This window comes from Protopterus annectens, chromosome 10.part0, assembly GCF_019279795.1.
Source record: "Protopterus annectens isolate FY-2018-M chromosome 10.part0, PAN1.0, whole genome shotgun sequence".
Taxonomy (NCBI): Eukaryota; Metazoa; Chordata; order Ceratodontiformes; family Protopteridae; genus Protopterus; species Protopterus annectens.
The window spans coordinates 895,815,526-895,841,675 of record NC_056744.1 but is presented as its reverse complement, the minus strand read 5'-3'; the positions used below and the strand labels follow the sequence as shown (position 1 = coordinate 895,841,675).

General features: G+C 40.6%; 1 protein-coding gene across 1 annotated transcript in view; it reads left to right on the top strand.

Annotated features, from left to right (window-relative positions):
• The window catches only part of ARHGAP29 (Rho GTPase activating protein 29), a 1,010,462-nt gene extending 1,002,479 nt beyond the window's left edge, over positions 1-7,983 (top strand). Inside the window, exon 23 of the mRNA XM_044085689.1 lies at positions 5,817-7,983. Within this exon, the coding sequence (XP_043941624.1) occupies positions 5,817-6,730 (914 nt within the window). The 3' untranslated portion in view covers positions 6,731-7,983. The remainder of the gene's footprint in view (positions 1-5,816) is intronic.
• Positions 7,984-26,150: the final 18,167 nt, after the last annotated feature.

Here is a 26,150-nt window from a genome sequence, read left to right as displayed (position 1 = left end):
GCCTAGCAACGTTTAGAAACATAGAATGTATAAAGTAGCTTGGCCATGTGGCCATTTAATGCCTGCATGTATTCACCTTTGGACCTTGCCTCCTTATTTAGGGAGTGATAGGCCAGTCACACCAGGGTGAATTTATGAATACCCGTTCAACTGTCTAATTTCTTCTTAAAGGAAGGTAATGTATCACATTGCTTAATCTGAAGAGGAAGTTTGTTCCAGAGAAAGGGTAGTCTTTGTGTAACAAATCTTTCTCCACCACAATTTGTTTATTTACAGAAGAAGGTTCAGGTCTCTGTTTTGAGTGTTGAATGGACTGTTTGATTTGTGGAGAAATAAGAGATTCTGGATTGCTGGATCCCTAATGACCTGGAAGGTAAGGTGCAGATTGCCCATAAGGAATCTAATTAATACTTAATACAGGGACAAGGCCTCCACCATGTGTTGATATGTCAGGTCCTTTAGGCCCAGTATTCTTGATGTTTTTTTTTTTGTGTTTGTTATTTTAATCAGGAACTTTTGGGATCTTTCCCAACTCCCTGATATGTTTAGTAAGGTACACCCATTGGGAGCATTGTATTCTGTGAAGGGCCTGATCAGTGCAGAATACAGAAGATTAAGGACTTCTGTGGATGTAGAGGAAATGCTCTTCATGATCAGCTGTACCAGACAGAAGAATTTCCTGACCACCATTATAAATCGATTACCAAAGGAGAGGGGATTCTCTACCCATGTTCCTGACCACCATTATAAATCGATTACCAAAGGAGAGAGGATTCTCTACCCATGTTCATGACCACCATTATAAATCGATTTATAAATCGATTACCAAAGGAGAGGGGATTCTCTACCCATGTTCCTGACCACCATTATAAATCGATTACCAAAGGAGAGAGGATTCTCTACTCATGTTCCTGACCACCATTATAAATCGATTACCAAAGGAGAGAGGATTATCTACCCATGTTCCTGACCACCATTATAAATTGATTACCAAAGGAGAGGGGATTCTCTACTCATGTTCCTGACCACCATTATAAATCGATTACCAAAGGAGAGAGGATTATCTACCCATGTTCCTGACCACCATTATAAATCGATTACCAAAGGAGAGGGGATTCTCTACCCATGTTCCTGACCACCATTATAAATCGATTACCAAAGGAGAGAGGATTATCTACCCATGTTCCTGACCACCATTATAAATCGATTACCAAAGGAGAGGGGATTCTCTACCCATGTTCCTGACCACCATTATAAATCGATTACCAAAGGAGAGAGGATTCTCTACCCATGTTCCTGACCACCATTATAAATCGATTACCAAAGGAGAGGGGATTCTCTACCCATGTTCCTGACCACCTTTATAAATCGATTACCAAAGGAGAGGGGATTCTCTACCCATGTTCCTGACCACCATTATAAATCGATTACCAAAGGAGAGAGGATTCTCTACTCATGTTCCTGACCACCATTATAACTCGATTACCAAAGGAGAGAGGATTCTCTACCCATGTTCCTGACCACCATTATAAATTGATTACCAAAGGAGAGGGGATTCTCTACTCATGTTCCTGACCACCATTATAAATTGATTACCAAAGGAGAGAGGATTATCTACCCATGTTCCTGACCACCATTATAAATCGATTACCAAAGGAGAGAGGATTCTCTACCCATGTTCCTGACCACCATTATAAATCGATTACCAAAGGAGAGGGGATTCTCTACCCATGTTCCTGACCACCATTATAAACGATTACCAAAGGAGAGGGGATTCTCTACCCATGTTCCTGACCACCATTATAAAACGATTACCAAAGGAGAGGGGATTCTCTACCCATGTTCCAAGGTCTCTCACTTCATCTTTGTTTTGAAGTGAGCTGTTTTGTATACTGTAAGCTGGGTGGAGGATTTGTTTGCTGAATGCAACAATAATGCATTTTTTAGCTTTTAATTTTTGCCCATTTCCAGTGCACCATCTATTAATGTGTGTAAGTTCCCTTTGTGGTTTCTGCATATCTTGCCCAGTTTAAAATAATTGGCTAACTTGATTAACCAGTGTTCTGGATTTTGATTCATATTTCATAGAAGTATATGCTGAATAGCAGTTATCCCAGCAAAGAACTGTGTGGTATCCTGTTGGTTACTTTCATGCTGTCTGAGAATGAGTCTGCCACCTTCACATCCGTTTCCCATCTGAATATATTTCCATCTAATTACATAGGGATCCATTTGTTGCTCACTTAGATTCTTGATAATGTTAGCATGTGGCATTGTGGCATAACATCAAAATTCCTTGACAAGGTCAAGGTATAGTGTATGAACAGTGTGTCCACTGCCCATGGCTTGTGTTCCCCTCAAAAAATGTACCAGATTCATTAGACAGGCTCTATCCTTAACAAAACCAGACTGGTGTGGGTCAAGTCGTAAGATTTTGTATATCGTAGTTTGCAAGGTCTGTTGTGACCCATTGCATAACCTTGCAGATAAGGCTCATCTTGCCGATGGGTCTGTAGTTCCCAAGGTCCATGGTGGAGCTGCCTTTGTGAAGAGACATCACAACTGCTGTGTGCCATACCTCAGGAGCAACACCAATGGGAATGCACATGTTTAGTGCTGTTCATCAATCACCTATATATATATATATATATATATATATATATATATATATATATATATATATATGTATATATATATATATATATATATATATATATATATATATATATATATATATACACACACACATACACATATCTATCTATCTGTATATATATATATATATATATATATATATATATATATATACACATACACATATCTATCTATCTATATATATATATATATATATATATATACACACACATATCTATATATATATATATATAAAATTGTCAGGTCCCATTGAGGGTGTATTTTTTCTATTGGAACATACTTTTAGGAGAGTTTGAGGTAGTTTGGTATGTGTGGGTTTTGCACAAATATCTCTGGAGTGAAATTGGCATTGAATTTGTTTGTTAGTACATTTGTAATGTGCACTGGATCAAAATAGGTAGTGCCATTTTGAATAAGTTCAGAGCAATGTTGGATTTCTATTTCATAACTTCCATAAGCAAAGATTCTTATGGCATAAGTAAAGAAGACTTTGCAATTATCCTTAGTTTCCACTGTCAGCCTAAGTTCATGAGAAGCTTTAGGTTTCCTGATTGCATTTTTCAGTGCCTTGGATAACCTTTTGATGTTGACCTTGACTTTTGGTTTCTTAGATTTGCTATATATTCCAATGAGCTTTTTTCTCTTATTGTATTATTTATGCATTTGGACCACCAAAGTGGTTTGCTGTTTCCCTTCCCTTTTTGTATTGTTTTGATAGGGACAAACCAATTTATACATTTTTGCATAATTACTAGGGGTGGGAGGAGCTACATTTATACTTGAAAACAAGACTTCATAGAATTGTAAGAAGTTTTTAGGTTTGAAGTCTTTGAATACTGTGATATTTGCATCTGATGGTCGAAGGATTTTGAAAGAGCATGTTACCAATTTGTGGTCAGACTTGACTGGGGAAGGCTATCCCAGTGGGGGTAGTAAATAATGCTGCCATAGTTGTAAGGACCATATCAATATTCAGCACTAAATTGCTCCACTGCATATTGATGAGACTTAGAGGGCCACATCATTTGCAAAAGGAAAGATGCAATCCTCATGTCCCTAAACTAGATAATTTTCTGATGAGCTCCTATCAGTATACTTGAGGTGTTAGTGGACATGGAAACCTGAGCAGACCCTGTTTAATACCTCAATGTTTGAGCCCAAGAAAACACTGTGGCCAAAATGTGGTCTGTGATTGTCATGGTAGTGGGACTGTCTCTCATTGTTAAACACCAGGAGTGACAGAAGCTATCAGGTCAAGGAGAGAAGCCTTCCTTGCAGTGCTGGATCTGACTAATAATTGGGAACAAACCAAGAAGGTAGTAGGTAGTAGCTGCAGTAGTCATTGAAGCAAAGCAAGTACATGCCTGGAAATAATTTTGCGAGACCATGGAGAGTAACCTTTGGCCACTGTCTGTGATTCTGAGAAATCATCCTGTGACTCAGGAGAGGAGGGAAGAATATTGCTAAGGCTGTTCTCAGCAGTAGTGAAGAAACACTGATCTTTAAGTGTGGAGATTATTGAGTGGTGGTGCTGTGGTAGCGTTGTCTCTTCACAGTAAGACGCTGTCCGGTTCGATTCTCAGCTAGAGCATCTTCTGCGTGGAGACATGCGTGAATGAACGTACCTTTGTTGAAGGTTGTGCGTCAGAGCTGGTAACTCGATATGTAAAAATCAACTACCAATCATTAGCGGATCGAAGTTCCGCTGTGGCGACTCCTAACCGGGAAAAGCCGAAAGACATAGACAGAAGGAACCCTCTGAAGAGCTCCTGAATGAGCTTCTGAATCTGTTGATCAAGTGTAAGAGATCTTGAATCTGGTCGAGATGTGTACCTCTGAGGAACCAGAGCCAGATGTGAGTAGGAGAACTGGATCCATTTTGGTATATGAGACCACTGTAGTGATTATGGTATCTATCTGGAAATGGTGAACTGGGTGACTGCATTGAACACTGTTGGAGTGTTGTGGTTAACATTGTTTTCCTGTTTGTATTAAATGCTGGAACATTACCTCTCTATTGGAAAACTGGGGTAGTAGTGCACATGTTCAGAAAGTGGGATAGGAAAACATATTTAATTTATACAGGGTTCTCCCCCCATCAACCCTGGGAAGTTGTGTACTAGGATAGTGGAAAGAAGACTTCATCCAGTTGTTATCCTGTTAGCGAGGAGGAGTATTACAGTTTCCATCCTATCTGTGGAATAGTGGATAAAGTCATCCTTGAACAATTATTGAGGGGCCATTACCAGTAACCTCTAGATGGATTTTTTTGCACATGGAGAAAGGCATATGACCATGTATACCATGGTTGGAAGTGTTATAGCAGTATTTGGTCCCTGTGTTTTTTTTAAATTACTTGTATAGTTTACATTCACCTTTGGAAGCTTCCTTGCCCCAACTTTTATGTGTGACGGGTAAGAAGCTGTTAAAAATAGTACCAGCAAGAATGGAACAGGAGCAATGATCCTTATTTAGACACTTTGGATTTCTTTTTGTATTGTACTTGCAATACCATCATTGATGGGGTGCTGTTTTCTCTTGTAAATGGCGGTTGCATGTATAATGTCATGCTGTTACTGTATAAGTTGTACACTGGCTGCAGATTTCATTGCTTCTATTCAGTACTAGTCGTCATTAATTTAAACAAACCTCTTATGATGAGGTCTTTCAAACAGATGACCGTTACATATGTAGTATGTATTTTTGCAGTGACACTTGAAAAGTTTAAGCTGTTACTTGGCACTTAAGCTATAGAATGTATTTCACATCATTGAATTTTTCATGTAGTTTTATGTTATGCAGTTAATGCTGATGTCATAAACTGTAAATTATGCGTAGTGTATGAGCGGCAATAGCAATTATTTCTGAACCATATTATTGCTATACAGCAAAGATGCAGTGATGTTTATTACTTATTGTATGACTCTTAACAATTTGATTTGTTTATTGCTATAGTGATATAGACTGCTTAGAATGGCCAAAAGGTGGTAGAACCATTCATTAACAATAGCGGGAGTGTAACCAAGTGGAGGATTTTTTTAAGATAATAAATTATATAATTTTGTACATCTCATTTTTTAAGATAATTATATAATTGTGTAAATTTATTATCAAACTAAAATCTATGTAACATACCCTATATTTGTTTCTGATTTTTGCAGGTGTGTCTGTGAAAGAAGGCTTGGATAAAATTGCAGACTTTATGTTTACACATCCTGAAGGCATCTCTAAATCTGTTTCTTCACCAGCAATCAGTTTACAGGTATCCAAAGTTCATATGCGTCCTCCTAGATTAAAGCCAACTGTTCGACCTGTGAGTCTACCAGTAGATCGCATAGTGAGCCCTTGTATTTTAAATGAAAAGAACACAAGAAATGAAGAGTACCCTGTCTCAAATAGCTCTGTAAAAAGTCCTACTATTGAAGAAGTCTCTGAGAATAAAACTAGCCCTTCTGCCACTAATTTAAATCGATATTCTTATTTTGAAACTTCAATAACCCGCAGACCTTGGGACAGGCAATATAAATGTTATGACATGACGCCAAAAACTGCCATGATTATGGCAAATGTACCACAAGAAATTAGAGCCCATGACACTCTCAGAAGCCCTGATACTGGGGGTCCGTCTGGTCTTCCACACTCATACTATACTATTGGAAGCACATCAGCAAATACTACATATACAAATAAGCCATATTCAATTCCTGTAAGGACTTTAAGAACCTCATCAGAAGGAACTTCTGCTTCTGAGTCCAGTGCTATGTTTGGTTTGCGTGGTCCTAGAACTTTGCAGCCCCCTCCAGGTACATTCTATAGGCCTCCTAATCGAGCAAAAGAGACTGAAGATTCATCATCTAAAACAGCAGTGTCCACAAAAAGTGTACTAGCACAAAGTGATAATGAAGCTGATGAATCCACAAACTCTGCACATGGACCTAGCGTAACAGGACAGCTTACAAATGAACAAAAAGTAAGTGTGGAGGAAGTACAGCAAGCTGAAACAAAGCCAGTTTATCAGAGACTGAGGCCTAAACGAGTACAGGAGCTTGAACAACGGGAAGCACATTTTGTATAATAAACAATACATTTCACATTTCCTGAAGGTTTTCATCAACTGGGGTTTCTCCTGTGTGCCATACAAATACTATTATTATTATTATTTTTTATATATATATATATATATAAAGCTGTGTAAAAATTATTGAAAAGTGTGATGTGAAGAATAATATGTATATTCCATGTTTCATCTAAGGTCTTCTGTGTACTGTAAAGAACTTTGTAGAGATGGATTTGTATGCATGCTGCAAAACTAAATAAGGATGCACTTGGATACTTTTGTATTTATACTGCATTAAAATTTAAAACGAAGTGCTTTGTATTAATGGGTAGAAGCCATATTACGTCTGTTAGTAAGTACTTAATATTAGAAAGTGCAGCATTTTCACTTTTTGGATGTATAAATTGTAAAGTAAATCCAATCTTGTACAGAATACATATAACATGTTTTTAAAAATTACTTTAAGCAGAAGTGAAGCGTACCTTTTTCTATATATGCATCTCTCCCTTCAAGTTTTATTTTAATAACTGTGCAATTTAGGCTTCGCTTTTGAAGTATTAAAGGGCAATCCTGCACAATGGCCAAATTGGCTTACTGTTTTGTATAACTGCATTTTATATCAGCATGTTTTCTATGTAACAGTTGTTTATGTCGTCACTTTATTATAAAACTGAAGGATGCACTTAAAGGCATTTAAAATGGTCAGTTTAAAAAAAAAAAAAAAAAAAAAAGATTATTCATCTTCAGGTATTACTTGAGATTGTACACTTAGTACCAGAAGGTGTGAACATACATTTTCACATGGGACTGGTGTTGAAGCTGCAACTTTTTTCCTTGTCCCAAAGTGTATCCAAAAGGTCTTCCTGTTTATTGTTTGAATTATGATTGTGAACTGTGTTTAGTTTTTGTAACTGTTGCATTATAAATGTGGAAAGGCACCATGACTTGCTGCTTGCAAAGTGAAAATGTTACTAAAATCAAAGTAAGTGAAGTAAAGAAGCCTCAGTTTATCTGAAAGGCAATGTTGGTTCTCTGTATGTTAAATGTATTTTGTTTACTTGTACCTTTGCATACATGTACATATGTGCGTGTGTCTCTACATATCTAGATATATTCAGAGGTGTGTGTGTGTGTGTGTGTGTGTGTGTGTGTGTGTGTGTGTGTGTATGCTTACATTCATAGTAAACTATATAACTGCCATGCATAGTTCATTTAGTGTCGTTTGTATTGTTTTTTGTCATAAATGTTATTAAAGCCCATAAATTGTTTTATATTTTTCTGTCAAGATTTAATTCTGTTTTGTTTTCATGCAAGATAGAGTAAACCTGTGCTTATTTCTTCAGTCAGCATGCATGTTTTTTTAATGAAGCATTGGAAGTAAATTCTACAGCAGTAATTATTTGTTTCACTCCTGTTTAATTTCTTTTGGATAAGTTTTGAACTAGGATGGTCCCAGCAGATAGACCCATTCAGTATTACAATGTAGATCAGAACATTACTTTCATTCTTAAGGGCATCTCAGTAACACACATGGTTAAATGTTGGATCCTACACTTGGAGTAACACTCCTTAGTAGGTAGGTTCACATCAGCTGTCATTAAGTCAGTACACTGTACTTTTGGAATGAGAACTTCCAGCTTGTAAAAGTGAAATGTGACTTCTCCATAACTTCCTAATTTTTTCCTAAGAGAAGTTAGTGACAGGAGGAACAAACAATTTTGTAAGATTATACATTTTGTGTATTAATTTCTTAGCCTTTTTGTTTTAAAGTGTCATTAATACCTCAACTACTTTTTCCTTTCAGTGTATTCTGCCTAGATCCAGGTTATGATGCATTTTTTTCAAGGACTGCAAGGATACCTGCCCTTGCAAGAGATTCTACATAGTTTAAGGCCATCCATTTTCAGTACCTTTTTGAGGTGGTAGAGCTCATCCCAGTATGCAATGGGTGTAAGGCAAGAAACCAGTCGTGAGCAGGATATGCTACTCCATTACAGCTGCCCAGGACCATTTAGACAAAATGTAAAGTAATTTTGTATTTTTTATTGTCGACCCATCCTAAAAAGAACGTCTGTCACCATCCTTTTAGGATCACTTCAAAAAAGACATTCCTGCACTAACAAAGGGAAGCCTCATGCCAGCAGGTCTTGGCACACTTGCCCACTAGCCACTAATTTAATATAAATTATTTTTCTTGATGGGTCCTGTAGACGTTTTATCTTCTCAACCAAATTGCCACTTGGCATGCTTTGTCTGGAAGTTGGGGATTGATGTGTACCTGTGATAATCTGTAGTGTAACAAGTAAAGCTGACAGCAGACATGTACTTGTCACTGATGCCCAGTTCTGTTTCGGTACTTTACACTTTGGATTTCAGTCTTGTTATTGCTGGTAAAATTTCTTTAACATTAGCTGCATTTCCATGATAGAAGTATACGCACATATTTAGGGTAATAAATGAGTCTCCTTGCCAGACTGTTGGAAGGGTCTCTGTTAATGTGTGATGGACGGGCAAGAGTTCCTACACCTAGGTCCTAGGTGTTCACTCAAAGTATAGGCTGGGACCTACTTCTTCTAGAGTTAGGTCTATGTTTTCAGCAGCCTTCCAGAGTTTACAGGGATGATACTTGCCTCAGATTAATGGGTACTGTACCCCTTCTTTTCTTCTGTTGCTACAGAATATATGATACCTGAGAAAAGTGTATTCCTGGCACCTTAGAAGGTGTTAATGTTACCTTTTCTCTGACTGAACACTCCTGGCCTGGACTTGTTTGGACCGAATCCTCTGAGTTACCCAGTAATGAATCAGTGATACTTAGGGCTTTTCTTGTTTAAGACTCAGGCTCCCTTCTCACTGAGGTGGTGGCATCCCTTGCTGTCTGCATTCCTGATCTGATGTTATCTAGTCACCATTCATCACGTTAGGGCCTTGGATATGATATCAGATCCGAGCCTGCATACTCAGAACACAGCTTAGCTCAAGCTCCTCTCCTCCCATAATGCTCTGCTGCCCTACACTTCCTCAGATAGAGTTCGCATAAGGAAGAAAGATCGACAAAAGTATTTAAACAAAACAGAACCTCGAAATCCAACCAATCTTCCAGGAAGGGGGCTGTAGGGTGGGATTGTGATGAATGGTGACTACAGATAACACAGATGCCAAGTTATGGTAAGTACATAACTATAAATCTGATGTTATCTAGTCACCATTCCTCACATTAGGGTCAGAGTCCCCAGCTACTTAAATCCTGGGAGGTCTCATGGAAGGACATGCCACAGAACCGTGGAGCCAAATGAAGCCCTTCCTCTGGAAGTCAACTCCAACTTAAAGTTGGAAATAAAAGTGTGGGGGGAAGACCACGTTGCTGCTGCACAAATGTCATCTAAAGATTGACGATCTGCAAAGACAGTGGAAGTAGAGACTGCCCTGGTAGTATGAGCCCTCACTGGTGTAGGTGTAATACCATCTGAATAATAAATGAAGGAAATACATTACGAAATCCAATGGGAAACCATGACTTTCGAAATACCCCTGCCCTTTCTATTCAAAGAGAAGGCAAAAAATAGTTGGTCTGAATGCCTAAATTATTGCGTTCTATGTAAATAAAATCGAAGTTGATGATGAACGTCCAATGTGTGCCGAATATATTCCCCTTTATTGGAATAGTTAGGGAAAAATACTGGTAGATGAATGCACTGATTGAGATTCGCTGGTAAGGCCACTTTAGGCATGAAGGATGGATCTGGTTTTAGAGACACCCTGTCCTTGTGGAAAATTAGGTAGGGTGGCTTGATAGTAGGAGCTTGCAACTCCAAAACTCTTTGCCGAAGTTATTGCCACTAAAAAGGCAGTCTTCCAGGAAAGAAATTTAATATCAAACGAAGCTGCTGGTTCAAAGGGTGGTTTTATCAAAGCCTGCAGGACCAAAGTCAAATCCCATGAGGGAGATGAGTTTTTACAGGAGGGCATAATAGAACTTTGCAGGGAGCACAGCTACCACCAAGGTGAAAATTCTAAATCTCTGCCAACTGTAACCTGATAGTGGAAAAACTAGATCCTTCCCTTAAAGGGAGAGGTCAAAAAGAAATGCATTTCAGGAATAGAGACAGAGAAGGGGTCTAAATTCTTATTCTTCACCCAAATCAAAAATCTCTTCCATTTACTGGAATAAACTTTCCTAGTAGAGCACCTCTGGGAAGCAAGAATACCCTCCTTTACGGTGAAGCTAGCCTGGACTTGGCCAACATTACTGGAAGTGGACATACCACACTGTCAGATATAGGGTCTGAAGGTTTGGGAGTGGTAGGAGAGAAGGATGAGATAACAGATCTGGAATTGGATCGAGCACCCAGGGTGGATGCCTCAAATAAGAACGTGATGAATGGTGACTACAGATGCCAAGTTATGCTAAGTACATAACTATAATTCTTTCGGGAGAAGGCAGAGGACCTACAAGCACCGTAGTAACAAGGCCAAGTGTTGTGTTCTTACTTTTCCTCCGTACACGCCCATCACCCTTAACGTTATTTGCCCGGACTCTCCGTGATGACCTATCCTGCTTGATTGCTGCACTTGTCTGCTGGCCGTTTTCTTTCCATTGCTTCCTCCATGGTTTCTTTCCTTGCTGCACTTGTCTGCTGGCCGTTTTCTTTCCATTGCTTCCTCCATGGTTTCTTTCCTTGCTGCACTTGTCTGCTGGCCGTTTTCTTTCCATTGCTTCCTCCATGGTTTCTTTCCTTGCTGCACTTGTCCGCTGGCTGTTTTCTTTCCATTGCTTCCTCCATGGTTTCTTTCCTTGCTGCACTTGTCCGCTGGCTGTTTTCTTTCCATTGCTTCCTCCATGGTTTCTGCTGCACTTGTCTGCTGGCCATTTTCTTTCCATTGCTTCCTCCATGGTTTCTTTCCTTGCTGCACTTGTCTGCTGGCTGGTTTCTTTCCATTGCTTCCTCCATGGTTTCTTTCCTTGCTGCACTTGTCTGCTGGCTGGTTTCTTTCCATTGCTTCCTCCATGGTTTCTTTCCTTGCTGCACTTGTCCGCTGGCTGGTTTCTTTCCATTGCTTCCTCCATGGTTTCTTTCCTTGCTGCACTTGTCCGCTGGCTGGTTTCTTTCCATTGCTTCCTCCATGGTTTCTTTCCTTGCTGCACTTGTCTTCTGGCTGTTTTCTTTCCATTGCTTCCTCCATGGTTTCTTTCCTTGACAGACTGTTTGCAACAAACCTAAGCTGTATAGGAAGAGAAGCATGGAAGATTCTCCATTTCCTTGGGGGGGGGTTGGGCATTTTTGTAGAGCCCCCTCTTTTTGTTGGGTCCTCTTCTTTCCTTCTTGTGGTGCAGATGTGATTGAGTCCAGGCATGGTCTTCCCCTGCCTTCAGGGTTTTCTTATGCTGTTTTCTGTAAGCTTCATGGGTGAATAGTGCTCACCCAGCTGATTAAGGTATCTCGAAGGGTAACCCTTTCTCCAGATCTTGTGAAGTTGTTACCCTCAAGAGGCCAAAGCCTGATTAGAGAAGATCCCCTTGTTAGTGGACTTAGCAGCAGGCTCTTCTGCCTGTGATTTTTGGGGACTGGATTTCTGCCTGGTTCTGTTTCCTTTTTAGTGTGGTAGCTGTGCTCCCTGCAAAGGTTGCTCCTTCCATTTCAGTGGACAAGATCACTAAGCTTGGGAACTTGGACATGGTCAAACACCATCCAGTATGTTTACTTAAAGTACATGTTTAGTCTTTTCTGCCCCTTCTTTGAGAGTAGCATCACATTCCCATATTGCTTGTGATCTGTAGTCATTGGAGTAGCTGGACAAGATCCCATGATGCTGATTTAAAATTGAGACCCAGGTTTTGTGGGGTTACCTTTGAACTTTGGGCTTATCTCCTCTTCTACAGTTCCCCATTCCCTTGTCAATCATAGGTAGTGCAGAAGAGTAGTTCACTGCAGATCCCCTTTGTTTCTTTGGTCAAGTGGGCTGCCGACCCTTTTAGTCATTGAGTAGGGGTTTCCTGGGCCTCACTGGCCTCTGCACTGCGGAATATCTGTGAACAACCCCTCTTTTACTCAAGGGGGCAGGAATCCTCCTTCTCCCTCTTCAGGTGTCTTTTTTTTTTCTAGAACCCAGTTTGCTTTTGGGCCTGTTGAAATAGTTCCCATTCTTGGAAATGAGATCTAGTTATCAGTCACATGACAGCATTCCTCGAGTTTCTGTGAGTTTAGGGGGTAGGAAGCAGGTAAATCCAATGTTTAAGTTAAGATTGATTCTCTGATAGTGGGTCATCATGCAGAGGAGTACTTTCCAGTTCTGGGAGTATCATGGCCCTTTCTTCTTTCTACTAGGTCGCTAAGAGTGGAGAAGGATCTGCAGTAACCCTTGATTGACTCTGGGAATACACCCTGGACCTTGCCATAGATATTACTTTTTGGGGATGACATCGGGCTCCTTCTTGGTGTCTGGCTAAGGTTCCTTTCAACCAGATTTGGTCAGTCTGTGAGCTGAAGCTTGTGGAAGGGTGTTGGGCTACTGGGAAACCTACCACTTCAGTTTTAAGTGGATGTCTTTCTGCACCAGAATGAAGTGTCATGTTATCTTTTTTTTTGGGGGGGGGGGCTCCAAGGAGGCTTTGCCATTGGCTAGATCAGTTGTTAATGTCTGAGTACCAAAGATTGGGAACCTCTCAGCTGTCACTCACTGAATTGGGTATAGGTGATTATGTTATCAGCCCGTTTGCGTTGTCCTCCTTGACCTGGATGCAGTGAAGCTTCCTCCTGTTTACAAGTACCTGCCTCCAGTACTTGCTTGGTCACATTCTTCCTTTGGATCTGCAAGGCTTCCTTCACAGACACATGCTTCTGATTGTGGCTGCACATTACTTTCTGTTCTGGCTTGGTTTCCCCAAAACTCACCCTTGTTGATAATCCTACTGTAGTCCTGTAAACCCTTCTGTCTGGTAGCTTACTACTTGGGGTTCATCTCTGCCATAAGACCAGCAAACAAGGGTTTCCAGTGTTGGATACAATAAATGTCTTCTTTAACTTTCATTTAATCTGTGAAGAGGACACCCCTGGAGCGATCAAAGATCCCTTGTATCCCCTTAGATGTTACAGTCCTTTGACTACTATTAGTAACCAGTTTTCCTCTAAACCAAGCAGGTATATACTAATGCATCACTTTTTAGCATTGCAGTTCCAAATCTATGATAAATCTTCTGATTGTGCTTGATTTGCCGAAGGGTGTTCTGTAGTAAGTAAGGGGTAAACTGGCAATTTTGAAGCATGAACAATTACTTATAGTTGAAGTGTATCATTACATCATGTATTATCATAGATGAGTACTGGCCTTGGGTGAGGACTTTGGGGACAAGTATGCTGATTGGTAGAAAAGATAAACCCAATCATAGGACCCATCGACAAGGCCCTCTTTGTCAATTTACTTATTCATTAAGAATGTATCTGTTTATTTTTTGTGTCAAACTTTATTCATATGGTTGAAAGTTTCAGAAACTGAAAGCAGCATACTTTTATGCCCTTTCTTCCCCTTCAAAGAAGAGGATTCTGCACCTCAGGACTCTCTAACCGTCCACGATAAAGCCACCTGTCCAAGTATTTTCTGTCAGTAACTTGTTTAACCAATGTCTCTTTCAGCACATACTTTTTGTTTTTCTTTTCATCTATGAAACTGACTTATTTGGTAGTAAAGCTACAGTGAGACATTTGGTAATGGATGATTTCATTTCATTTCAGATTTTATTTGCTTATCATAATAAACATCTGGATATGCTGAAGAATCAGGAAGGATAAGTGATTTAGAGGGATATTGTCTTATTTTGCTAAAATAATTGCCCACTTTTAAGTGCACATCTTAAAATTTTATTTAACTTGTATAGAACAGGTATATGTTGCATAATTATGACCGTTATAGACATTATATTGTGAATTTGGGTCTAGTACTACATACAAGCAAACAGTTGTAACATATACTAGATGTGGGTGACACACTAGTTCAACAGTTATCATTGCTACCCCATATTGCTCTATGCTGCTGCTGTTTGGTTTCCTGATGGGATGCCTTCTGTACACAGTCTGCATTTCCACTCTTCAATCCACATGAAGTCTGCTGAGTTATGTGATTTCTTTCCACATCACAAACGCAAACGAGTAGGAGACTGGGTAAGCAATAATGCATTCTAGATACATGTACTGTGTGTGTGTGTGTGTGTGTGTGTGTGTGTGTGTGTGTGTGTGTGTGTGTGTGTGTGTGTGTGTGTGTATGTTCTTCCAAAGTATGTCATCTCATTTAGAAATGGATCTCTACCTTATGTCTTTTGATGGCTGAGCTTGGTTGTGTGCTGAATAAAATAAATCAGAAAATGATTGCATGAATCAGTGAAAAAAAACACACTGCATGTGGTATATGTTGTTCTGATTCCCTATTAAAGTGATCACATATAGCTGTGAGAGAATTTTTCTCAGTTTGCTTATAACTATGTAAGAATTTTGGAATAAACCGTGCTCCTTAGATTATAGAATAAGGTGTATTGTTACAATGAACCTTCAATTAATATTAACTTACAGTCCAGAAATCTTGTAAACAAAGGCAACTCAAACATCCACTAACTTTTAAATTCATCAGTGATTTCTAGCTAGAGAAACGGACATTATTAAAATGTAACATTTGACATTACATGACCTTACATGGTACGATCTCTGCATTGCAACGGATGTAGTGGCAGCCACAGGCTGTCTAATTTTGGCATTTTTGGAAGTTGTCCTAAGATCAAGCTTCTCCCCTTGTACCCCTCCTACAGCTTTCTTCCTCCTGTCTCCAGATCTGCTTTGCCAGTTACAAATAAACAGAGCCGCCTCTACTCAAGTGATTTCATGCATTTGGATTGTGTCTTCCCCAATAATTAAGAAAGATGAGTTTGTTCTTTCTTTAGCTATTTCATTTTAGGCACCATTACGTTAATTTTATACAGTTTCTCTTCTGTTGTTTTTTTTTTTACTTTAGCTATTTTTTAAGCATTTTCTGCCCCAAGTTCCCATTACAGGCCAGTGGATTTCATCAAACATTTTCCTTTTTGTTTTGTTTTTCAGGTTTTGAAGTTGCTGCTAAGTTGCTTTTGCCATTATTTGTTAAGTTATCAAACTCTAAACTCTAATTATAATTAACGGAAGAGATATTATGTTAGAGTGTGAGACAAGTGCTTTACCTTTACTTTGCTGAGTTTAATGCTGTAATATGGCTAGTCACAAGGCCTCGGAAAATCAGAAATGTACTAAATATCTGATCCAGCTTTCATGCCAGGTGTGACTTCTGGTCTAAACATTTATCAGTCTGTAAATCATCTAGTGTCCCCAGTATTTTCCAACAAGAGAGAGTATAAATTGCATTGCCTTGACATTCCCAGGCAGCTCACATTATCATTAAACCACATTAAAGATCTGATGAAGCATATTCAGCTCTGTATCTCATTTCATGGAGTTTTGTCAAAACTACCAGTTACATTGTCCAGATGGCTTTCTATCTGTATTTTATTTATTTTAACATTTGTTTACTGGGAAATTCTGGCTTGGAATGAGCCGATTTTCAGCAGAGGCCCAGAGAGAAATGTTCCAGATGCATGTCTTTGTAACATGGGAGGAAATCAGAGGACCCAGAGGAAACCCAGACAAACACAGGAAGGACATGCAGACTCCGCACAGAAGGCACCCCAGATGTGAATCGAACTGGAGAACCTCTTTCTGTGAGGCGACAACACAAACCGCTGCACCACTGCGCCATCCATGATGTTCTTCGTTTCACTGTTGCAGTCATCACACTTGGGTTATCAGCCTCCAGGTAGCCCTCAGTCGGCCCGAATACCACAGTCTTGGGATTTCTGCATCAGATGCTGTCTCTTCCATGACGTCAGGTTATCAGGAGTATAAAACAGACAGCCAATGCCATTACATCAGTCTTTCTTGCCAAGGAGCCCGAATCAAAAGCAATTCATAAGTGCTGATCGGCCGCTACCTGAAACTTTTGTTTTTTGAGTTTCAAACCTGAAGTTTTCTAAAGCTAAGTACCCCATTGGGTATCCTTTTTTCTTGCTGTAACCGATGTCAGAAAAAGTTAACAATTGACTTGCCTGTGGAAAGCAAATATCTCAGAGATTTTCATTCTTACTGCATCACCTGTTTAGGCCCAGACCATGACGTCCCTCTCTGTCGGTTTTGTGCCTTGTTTAACGTCTGTACCAGTCATCATCGGGCTATCTTTGTTGCTAAATTCTTCCGCTGTCATTCTCTGCATTCCAAAATGGCTTCGATAAGCCATCTGACTACCAGTCTTCCAAAAAAAGTAAAGATAAAGACAGACAGAGACAGACCACATAGGTCCAAAACTGCTGACAACGCTTCCATTAAGCTAGTCACCAGTCCGCCTGTACTCAGGCACCTTTGCAGCCCCTGATGCCCGCTTCTACAGATTCGCAGGCCTCTGCTGAGACCCATTCGGAGTCCAATATGCCGTGAGATACTTCGACTATGGAACCTGCTGATGTCTCTACCTTGGATGGGTCCGGAGCTGCTGTGCAGGCACCGGTTTCTGAGGGTGTATTCTGACCTACCGATGTTTGAATTAAACCAACTTCATTTTTAGCTAAAACAACTGAGTTTCTTAGCCCAGAATACAAACTATGCCTAGAAAATCGACAACCAAAGTGCATGCTGAAGCTCCCATGCCACAAAAACAAATGCTTAGAATGGCTGAAGACCTTATTACCCTAATTAGGGGAAGCCAGCCTTCCTCTGCTGAGAGACAAAGAATTGAGTTTCATTCTGATTCTACAGACCAGGAGTCCGATGACTCTGACCCTTCTGATTATCAGGACATGCCCTTATCAACCTATAAGGATTCAGATGCAGAGGAATCCATTCCCTCTGCCTCCCTCCAGAGGATTTTTTTTGGTGAAACCTTGTATACTTTAAGAGAGCATTTCCACTGGGAATGCCAGGACTACCCTCAGTCCAAAACGAGAGAATTTTTAGAGTTGCCTCAGTGCAGGCCTCTAGCTGTACCCCCTGTCCTGGATGTTGTTGATGATGTCTTCATGGAATCCAGTCTTACTCCAGACACTTTACCCCCAGCCCCTAGAAAACCTGACAGGTACTACAGTGTAGCTGACTCTCGCTAATTTCTCTTCAATAATCCTACTGCGGATCCAGAGACCATTTCCCAGGGACCTAAAGGTATTAAGGCTGCTACAGCCAAAAACCCTACCCCTTCAGACAGGGATTCCAGAGCTTTAGACAGATGGGGTAAGAAGGTATATACCTCTGCAACTCTTCCCATCAGGGCATTGAATGTTGAAGTACCAGCAACATATTATGGAACTAATTAAACAAAAATGGGGTTACTTCCAGATTGTGCAAAAAATAAAGATTTATAAGAGTTAATGCATTCTGCAAACCAAGTTAGAAAGCATACTTTGCAGTGTGGTTTTGATGCCCTAGAAGCATCTTGCAGAGCTGCAGTCACTGGGTCTGTACTGAGAAGGCATGCTTGGCTGAAGGAACAAATCTTGCCAGATCTTGTCAAATCAAAATTACTAGACGCTCCTTTAAATAAGGATTGTTTGTTTGGCACCAAAGCAGAAGAGGTTCTTAAAAAGATGGAAGAAAAAGCTAAATATATGCAAACTGTTAAAGAATTCTTACAAGTGCAACCACCTAGATTCAGTAGGCATTGGCCTTCTAAAAACTGGTACTTTCCAGCCCCTTCCAGGCCTTCTCAGTCCAAACCCAGGGGAAACAGGCCACCCAGACTACAGTCTCAGGGTATCAGAGATCTAAACAATTGAATGCTCCCACCTCAAAAACAGGGAGTGGTAAGCCGCCCTCTTATGGAAAAAGCTCACAATGACTTTTCAATTATCCTTCCCAGCCCTGCCCAATTACTTGTGCCCCTAAGAGGAAAACTTGCCCTTCATGCAAAAAACTGGCTGTTCATTACTCAGGACCGATGTGTCCTAAACATTGTATCCCAGGGGTACAGATTCTACTTCCATTCACTGCCAACCCCAAGCGGGTTTCCAGTCCTTCCTCCAAACCAGTGGGCAGAGGCTCAAACACAAGTACTTTCCCTGCTCAATATCAGAGCTATTCAACCTGTTCCACTAGAACAAAGGTGGCAGGGTTTCTACTCCAGACTTTTCCTGGTGCCCAGAAAAGAGGGCTGTTGGCTCCCAGTCCTGGATCTATCAATTCTCAACACCTTTCTGGTAGACCCAGAATTCAAGATGCTTACCCTGCAACAGCTTCTCCCTATGCTAGCCAAGAATGCATGGTTAGTCACTCTAGACTTAAAAGAAGCTTATCTGCACATCCCCATAAGGGAGTCATGCAGGAAATATCTACGCTTCAGGGCAGGCTCTGTGCACTATCAGTTCTCTGCACTTCCCTTTGGCTTATCTACTGCGCCCAGAGTATTCACAAAGAGCTTGGCTCCCGCCATTACATATTTTAGGCAGAGAAGTATCCAAATTTTCACATACTTGGACAATTGCCTGATTCAGGCAGACAGTCAGGAATTGCTACTTCAGTGCCTGGCATTTGTAAAAAGCCTTCTCACTTCATTGGGGTACACCAATGAAAATAAATCACAACTGGTGCCCAGTCAAAAGATTGTATTCCTTTGAGCAAGCATGGACACAACTTCCCAGATGGCATTTCTCACTCCAGAAAAACGGGTCTATCTGACCAACTACTTCAAACAAATGGCCACCAGAACCCTGCTATCTGCAAGGAAAATACTGCAAGCCCTAGGGTTCATGGCCTCATGTATTCTGCTAATTCCATATGCAAGACTGCATATGAGGAAACTTCAATGATACTTAAAAAGTCTTTGGTGCCAACATTCTCAGGACCTAGAAACAATTATTCCAATCATACCTTGTCTAAGGGCAGAGTGCCTTTGGTGGGCAGAAGCATGCAACCAAAACAAGGGATTGTCTTTCACTCAACCCCTCGCCACCCAAACCTTGACAACAGTTGCATCAGGCTATGCATGGGGGGGGGGGGGGGGCTTACATGGCAGGCAAATGCATTCAGGGCCACTGGAGCCCAGACCAAATTCTCCTGCACATCAATCAAAAAGAGATGCTAGCTGTAGAGAATGCTCTGACAGCCTTCAAATACCTAATCCTTCCAGGACAGCTGCTGATAAAAACAGACACCACAGTTATGTGGTACATAAACAAGCAGGAGGAACCCATTCTTACCCATTCTGCAGGTTAGCCATGGACCTGTGGAACACAGCCTTGAGTAACCAAGTGCATCTACAAGCTGAATTCCTGCCAGGCAAACAAAATTCACTAGCAAATGACTTAAGCAGAAATCTCCTAGACCCACACTAGTAGAAATTGGAGCCCAACACCTTTAACCTTCTAATCCAGAGGTGGGGGACAACGGAGATAGACCTCTTTGCCTCCCCTGAAAACCACCAGTTTAGCAAATTCTGCACAAGGAATCCTCACAGCAAGGCCTGGAAGGTGGATGCCCTATCCTTCCAATGGGAAAACCTCTCAATTTATGCCTTTCTCCCTCTGCCCCTCCTCTCAAACGTACTACTCAAGATCAAACAGGACAGGCCAAGGGCAATTCTTATTGCCCCAGACTGGCCAGGTCAGCACTGGTACCTACTCTTACACAGTCTGACAACAGTGCCACCCTGGCACCTTCACCAGACTCCTGCCCTGCTGTCTCAGCTGGAGGGACAGATTTTGCATCCACAGTTGCAAACCCTAATCCTTACAGCTTGGCTTATCCCCTGAATACACCACCAGCAACCCTCAGCAAACAGCTGCTGACCATCATTCTTGAAGCCAGAAGGCCTAGTACTAGGAAATCCTATGCTGAAAAGAGGAAAAGATATTGTTCTTGGAATCAGTCTCAAGGAAAGGACACAGCGGTGCCCTCCTTACCTCTAATCCTGGATTACCTAGCAGAGCTACTCCACAGAGGCCTATCCTTCTCCTCCATTGATTCATGCCTCTGCCATCTCAGCTCATTATAATACTGAGCCACCTCTATTTTCTCACCCTCTCATCAAACAGTTCCTGAGAGGGGCTAACAACTTAATGCCCCCTAGGAGAGCACTCACCCCTCCCTGGGACCTTAACTTTGCACTGGAAAAGCTCACGCTTCCCCCTTTTGAACCTGCTGCTTCAGCAGAGTTAAATTACTCTCTTGGAAAACAGCCTTGTTTTTAGCCATAACTTCAGCAAGAAGAGTGTCTGAGTTACAGGCGCTAATGGCTGTGGAACCTTTCATTATTTTCCATACTGACAGGGTTTCCCTCAGGACTAACCCATCCTTTATGCCTAAGGTGGTGTCCAGTGTGGCTCTAAACCAATCCATCCATTTGCCAACCTTATTCCCTAATCCCTTATTCCCTAATCCTCAGAATAAAGGGGAAAGGATCCTGCACTCCTTGGATGTGCACAGACAGTTCAGGTTCTACCTTGACAGGACTAAACCTTTCAGAAAATCTGACCAGCTGCTAGTCAGCTTTGCTACAGGGGCAGAGGGCAAGGCCATTTCAAAACAAACCATTTCCAAATGGATAGCACACTGCATACATTTCTGCTACAAGCACCATGGAAAACCTACCCCACAGGGGATCAGACCACATTCCACTAGGGCTACTTCCACCTCTACAGCATTTCTCAGGGGAGTCCCTACCAGGGACATTCTGGAAGCTGCAACCTGGAGTTCTGTACACATCTTCACCAAGCATTACCACTTACTTATTTTTTCTAAATCCAGAGCTGGATTTGCTACAGCAGTCTTACAAGGCCTACTAGCCAGCCCTAACACTTTTTGACTGCCTCCACCGTTTCTCAGCTTTGGGAATCAACCCAAGTGTTATGACTGCAACAGTGAAACATGAATAACACAGTACAGTTGTGTACACTTATCATAAATGTAGATGTTCGAGTGTATTCACTGTTGCATTCCTGGTTTCCCTCCCTCCAGCCCCCTGGCTTTCTCTATCCTTTCTACTATGGCCATTTTTACTGGCAGTGGCATTTACGTTTTACTGGTGGTGTTCCCCACCATATACTAGCTTCCTATTCGGGGGCTCCTGACATTTTGGGCAAGAAAAACTGATGCAATGGCATCGGCTGCCTGTTTTATACCCCTGACGACCTGACATCATGGAAGAAGCGACAGCATCCGATGCAGAAATCCCAAAACTCTGGTATTCGGGTCTACTGAGGGCTACCTGCAGGCAGATAACCCAAGTGTGATGACTGCAACAGTGAATACACTTGAACATCTACATTTATGGTAAGTGTACACAGCTGTACTTTACTCATCTACTTGCAAAATTCTTCCAGATAAACCCAAAGTTTACTGCATAAGGTCAGTTGCTAAATCTTGTTTGATAACCAGGTGAGGTGGGCTGATAACAGCAACCTGTTCGCTATTACCTGGTCCACAAGGCAAATCAGTACAAGAATAGTGATACAAAATACTAATAGTGCAAGAATGCAAATATCCATAAGGAGCACCTTTAAAAAATGAAAGGTATACAAATTCACATGACAAAGGTGCAGAATATTAGACTGCATATCATATATATGCACACAATTTTAATATTAATAACATGCCATATAAAATATATGGTGTTTAAAATAATCTGACAAAAAGATGCAGAATATTAGACTGAACATATGTCTAAAATACTGACTGTTATTAGAACATAGGTTGAGTAAATTGAGGATGAAAGATGCAGAAGTTTTAGTGAAAGTGGTGGAGGGAAGAATAAACGAGGGAGGGAGATACAGAAGACAGTAGGTGGCATCTAACAGTTTACATATTTTCAGAGATTAGGTTTTCTGCATATCTAAAGCAGGTACAAAAATATTATTTAGGCAGGTATATTTTCAGGTTGCTTTTGAACTGAGAAAAAAATATCCAGAACAATGATGTCATTAGGTACTTTGTTCCAGGATGCATAAACCAGCTCATGAAATGCACTCTCTGAAATTGTCAGATGGAACTGGAATCTGTTTAGTTTGTGAGAGATGTCTGAATGTATAGAATGTAGGAAGTGCCTTGTATTCTAAGTGTCATTTATCTAGAGGAGGGCAATAACTTTCTTTAAAAAGCCGAAATGTAGGTGTTAAGTAGGTATGTAGCTCTGACAGAAATTAGGATCCAGTTGACTTTTTTTTCATTGATGGGAAATTATATTCATTTGCATTAGATACATGGAAAATCATGAATATTTTATTTTCTCTTTGAAGTAAGGTCATTGGATAATATATTCACTGCTGTGATATGAGTTTTATTGTACATTTTTGCAAGACTGTATAAACTGGATGTGATATCAAGGTCTGGGTCCTCCTTTAGGGCCTCCATCCTCTGTGTTATTCTGTAATGATACCACCCAATCTGTACTGCTGGGGATTCAGTGCTACCTTTGCAGTGTATAGACTGGATCATGTAAGATGCTAAAGTTATGCACACATCATAATGATAGTGCTTCATATCCAAACACTGCAACATACCCACTCATCTTCCCACCTCCTATTCCCCTGTCATCTTCATACTGATCTAGTGAACTTAATAGTGATCAGCAGGGATAAGTGTTGCTTAAATGTTTTCCTTTTGCATTGTTTAGCATAAATATAAATGATTTTTTACTTTTTGAGTTCTGGTAAGATTTTATACTCAGTTTGGAGGAGAGCTAACTGGAAAAGCTCACCCAGACTTTGCCACAGCTCTCTGTGAGGGAAAGGTTAGTTTGCTTTTGCTTTCTCATACTTTGTATTACTTTATTGCTTTTTATTTTGTAATTTGTTTTCTTTACACTGTGGTTTACTTGTATTGTGCTTTTAATTACAAATTAAAACTTGGAAAGAAACCACAGCTGTGCATCTTGTGAGTCACACACAAGTTTTAAAATGTTTCCCACCCTCCCCAACTGGTGCTGCTGTGTTTTTAAACTCAACTGTCTTTCTAGTTGCTTGCCTCTTGTGTTAATTTGACCAGATATCTCCTATCCTCTTCTTTCATTGGCTGCTGTGAGTAAGCACAAAATTATCATTTTGTGAAATCACTGTGCTTCAACTATTTAAATTTATTGGCCACCCCACTGTATTTCATAGAACTAGAATACAAAGTGCCCCACCCCCTTTCAATCTTACTCTTTTAAACTTTGTGGCTCTCCTGTTAAGACAGCTAAAGCTTAAGTTACCCCTTTCATATCTAAACTGCATAGTGCACACTGCAGTGCTTAGGATAATAACCCATTTTTCGGTTTTACCTTTAAAATCTGCACCATCTTATTACAAACCCACCAATTATTTGAGAGCCTACATTCTGCCTGTCAGTAGTTATCTTGGGATTAGTGCTTCTGTTTTCTTCTGTTAAGAGAAGGGGCACATGGACATTAATTCCTGGAGACTGCTGATCACCAGAAAGCCTAATAACTGCTTCATAGGTGACAGCTAGGAATTTGTGCTTTGATTCCTGACTGTTTCTGGTTGGGCAGTGATTGTCTGGTTGCTATTCAAGGCATCTACCAGGAAAAGGCTACAACAAACTTACATACCCTTGTATCATCTGGGCAAGATTGTGGATCACCAAACAGGCTGTGGTCTGCTTCTCATCTTGAGATTGGTGCTAATGTTTTGCTTCTGGTGACAGAAGAAGCAAAGGAGCATTGTATCCCAGCAGAGTGAAGCTGTGGTGGGACCAACACTAGGAGTAGCCAGGCAGTAGCCATTCATGCAACTTTCCTCTTTTCATCATTCTTGATGAGCTAATTCCTTGTTTTCAGTAAGTACTGCATGATTTGTTACTAACTTTAGAATATCTGCCTAAATACTTCATCTTTAAATTTTCAGGGTCTATGTAGTAGTTTCCTCTCAAGTGTTTGGAGAAAAGTACAGATAGTTGCTTATCAGGGGCTAGGATCAATCACATTACGCAGGCACTCGGGTCACTGGACTACAAGTACCAGTATGGCTAAGTCATAGTCCATGTTGGGTGTAAATGACATGAGATGTACCTCCCTAGACTATATGAAGAGAGACATAATGGAGCTCTCGGAATGTGTCCCAGGCTGGTATGAGTCTAGCACTGAGCAGCATTTTACATTCTCCAAGGATGATGCCCCAATATGAACAAAAGGTGAATGACTTTAATAATTGGCGTAGTTTCATGTGTCATTCTATGGGGGTGCAACATTTGTCAGCATGGAAGGAGATGGTCAACAGACCATGCTGCTTTGCACCTCTCCCCTCTAGGCTTTTGAATATTAGCTAAAACATTGTCTTAACCCATACTGCCTTTTTTAGCCAAACTGAAAGCACTTCCAACATAGCAAATCAAAACCAAGAAAAATCTAAAAGTGTTACTGCTTAATGCTAGGACTCTAAACAAAAAACTTCACTCCCTAGAAGCTCTCTTCACCCTACAGAATGCACACATCTATCCAGTCACTGAGACATGGTTTAAAGCAACAAAGAGCACACAGACAATGCAAGGTTATAATGCCTTTCACACATTTACACCAGCTACTACACAGATGGGGTGGTATCTCGATTTACATAAAAAAAAAAAAAAATATATATATATATATATATATATATATATATATAATATACCTCAAGGCTGGTCAGACAGTTCAATGCACTTGAGCTACTCCATGATCAAATCACCATAGGTAAAATCCAGTACAATTTCCTTGCGAGCTATAGGTCCCCCTCTATTACCCAGGAAACACATACCCTGTATTTAAACTTAGTGAAAACACTCACCATCGAACTCAATTCCATATTAATGGCCGACTTTAATTACCCCATATTTAACTGGGAATCCTATATGACACTGAACTTTACAGGAAGAGAGATTTCTGGATTTTGTAAACACAAGCTCCCTGGACCAAATTGTCAATACACCAACCAGGGGTGTAGCCATACTGGATCTGGTCCTCACTGATAACAGAGTACTGCACACCCTTAGGGTAATGTCTTCCCTGGTAGGGCCAGACCACAAAATGGTCTCCTTTGAAGTAAAAATAAAATCTGGACTGCCAGCTAACCCTGGAATATTCAGGAACTACCCTAAGGCTAACTTCCTGCTATGAAGTAATAACCTGGCAAACTTTCAAGCCTCCATAAACCCTGAGAACACTACTGCTTCTGCAGAACTGTTCATAGAAACCCTATACAAGCGTGTTCATAGCTGCATAGAGACAGCTGTACCCATCAGGAAGAAGTACATAACTAACTCAAAAAACAAGCTACCCTGGTGGAATCACAAAATCAATAGGCTGTATAACAGAAGGAAAAAAATCAGGGCAAAATTAAGAGATGCAGCACCCATCAGGATAAAAGCACTCATCAAACTAAACAAACAACTCAGAGGACAAATAGTCTACCAAAAGCCAAATT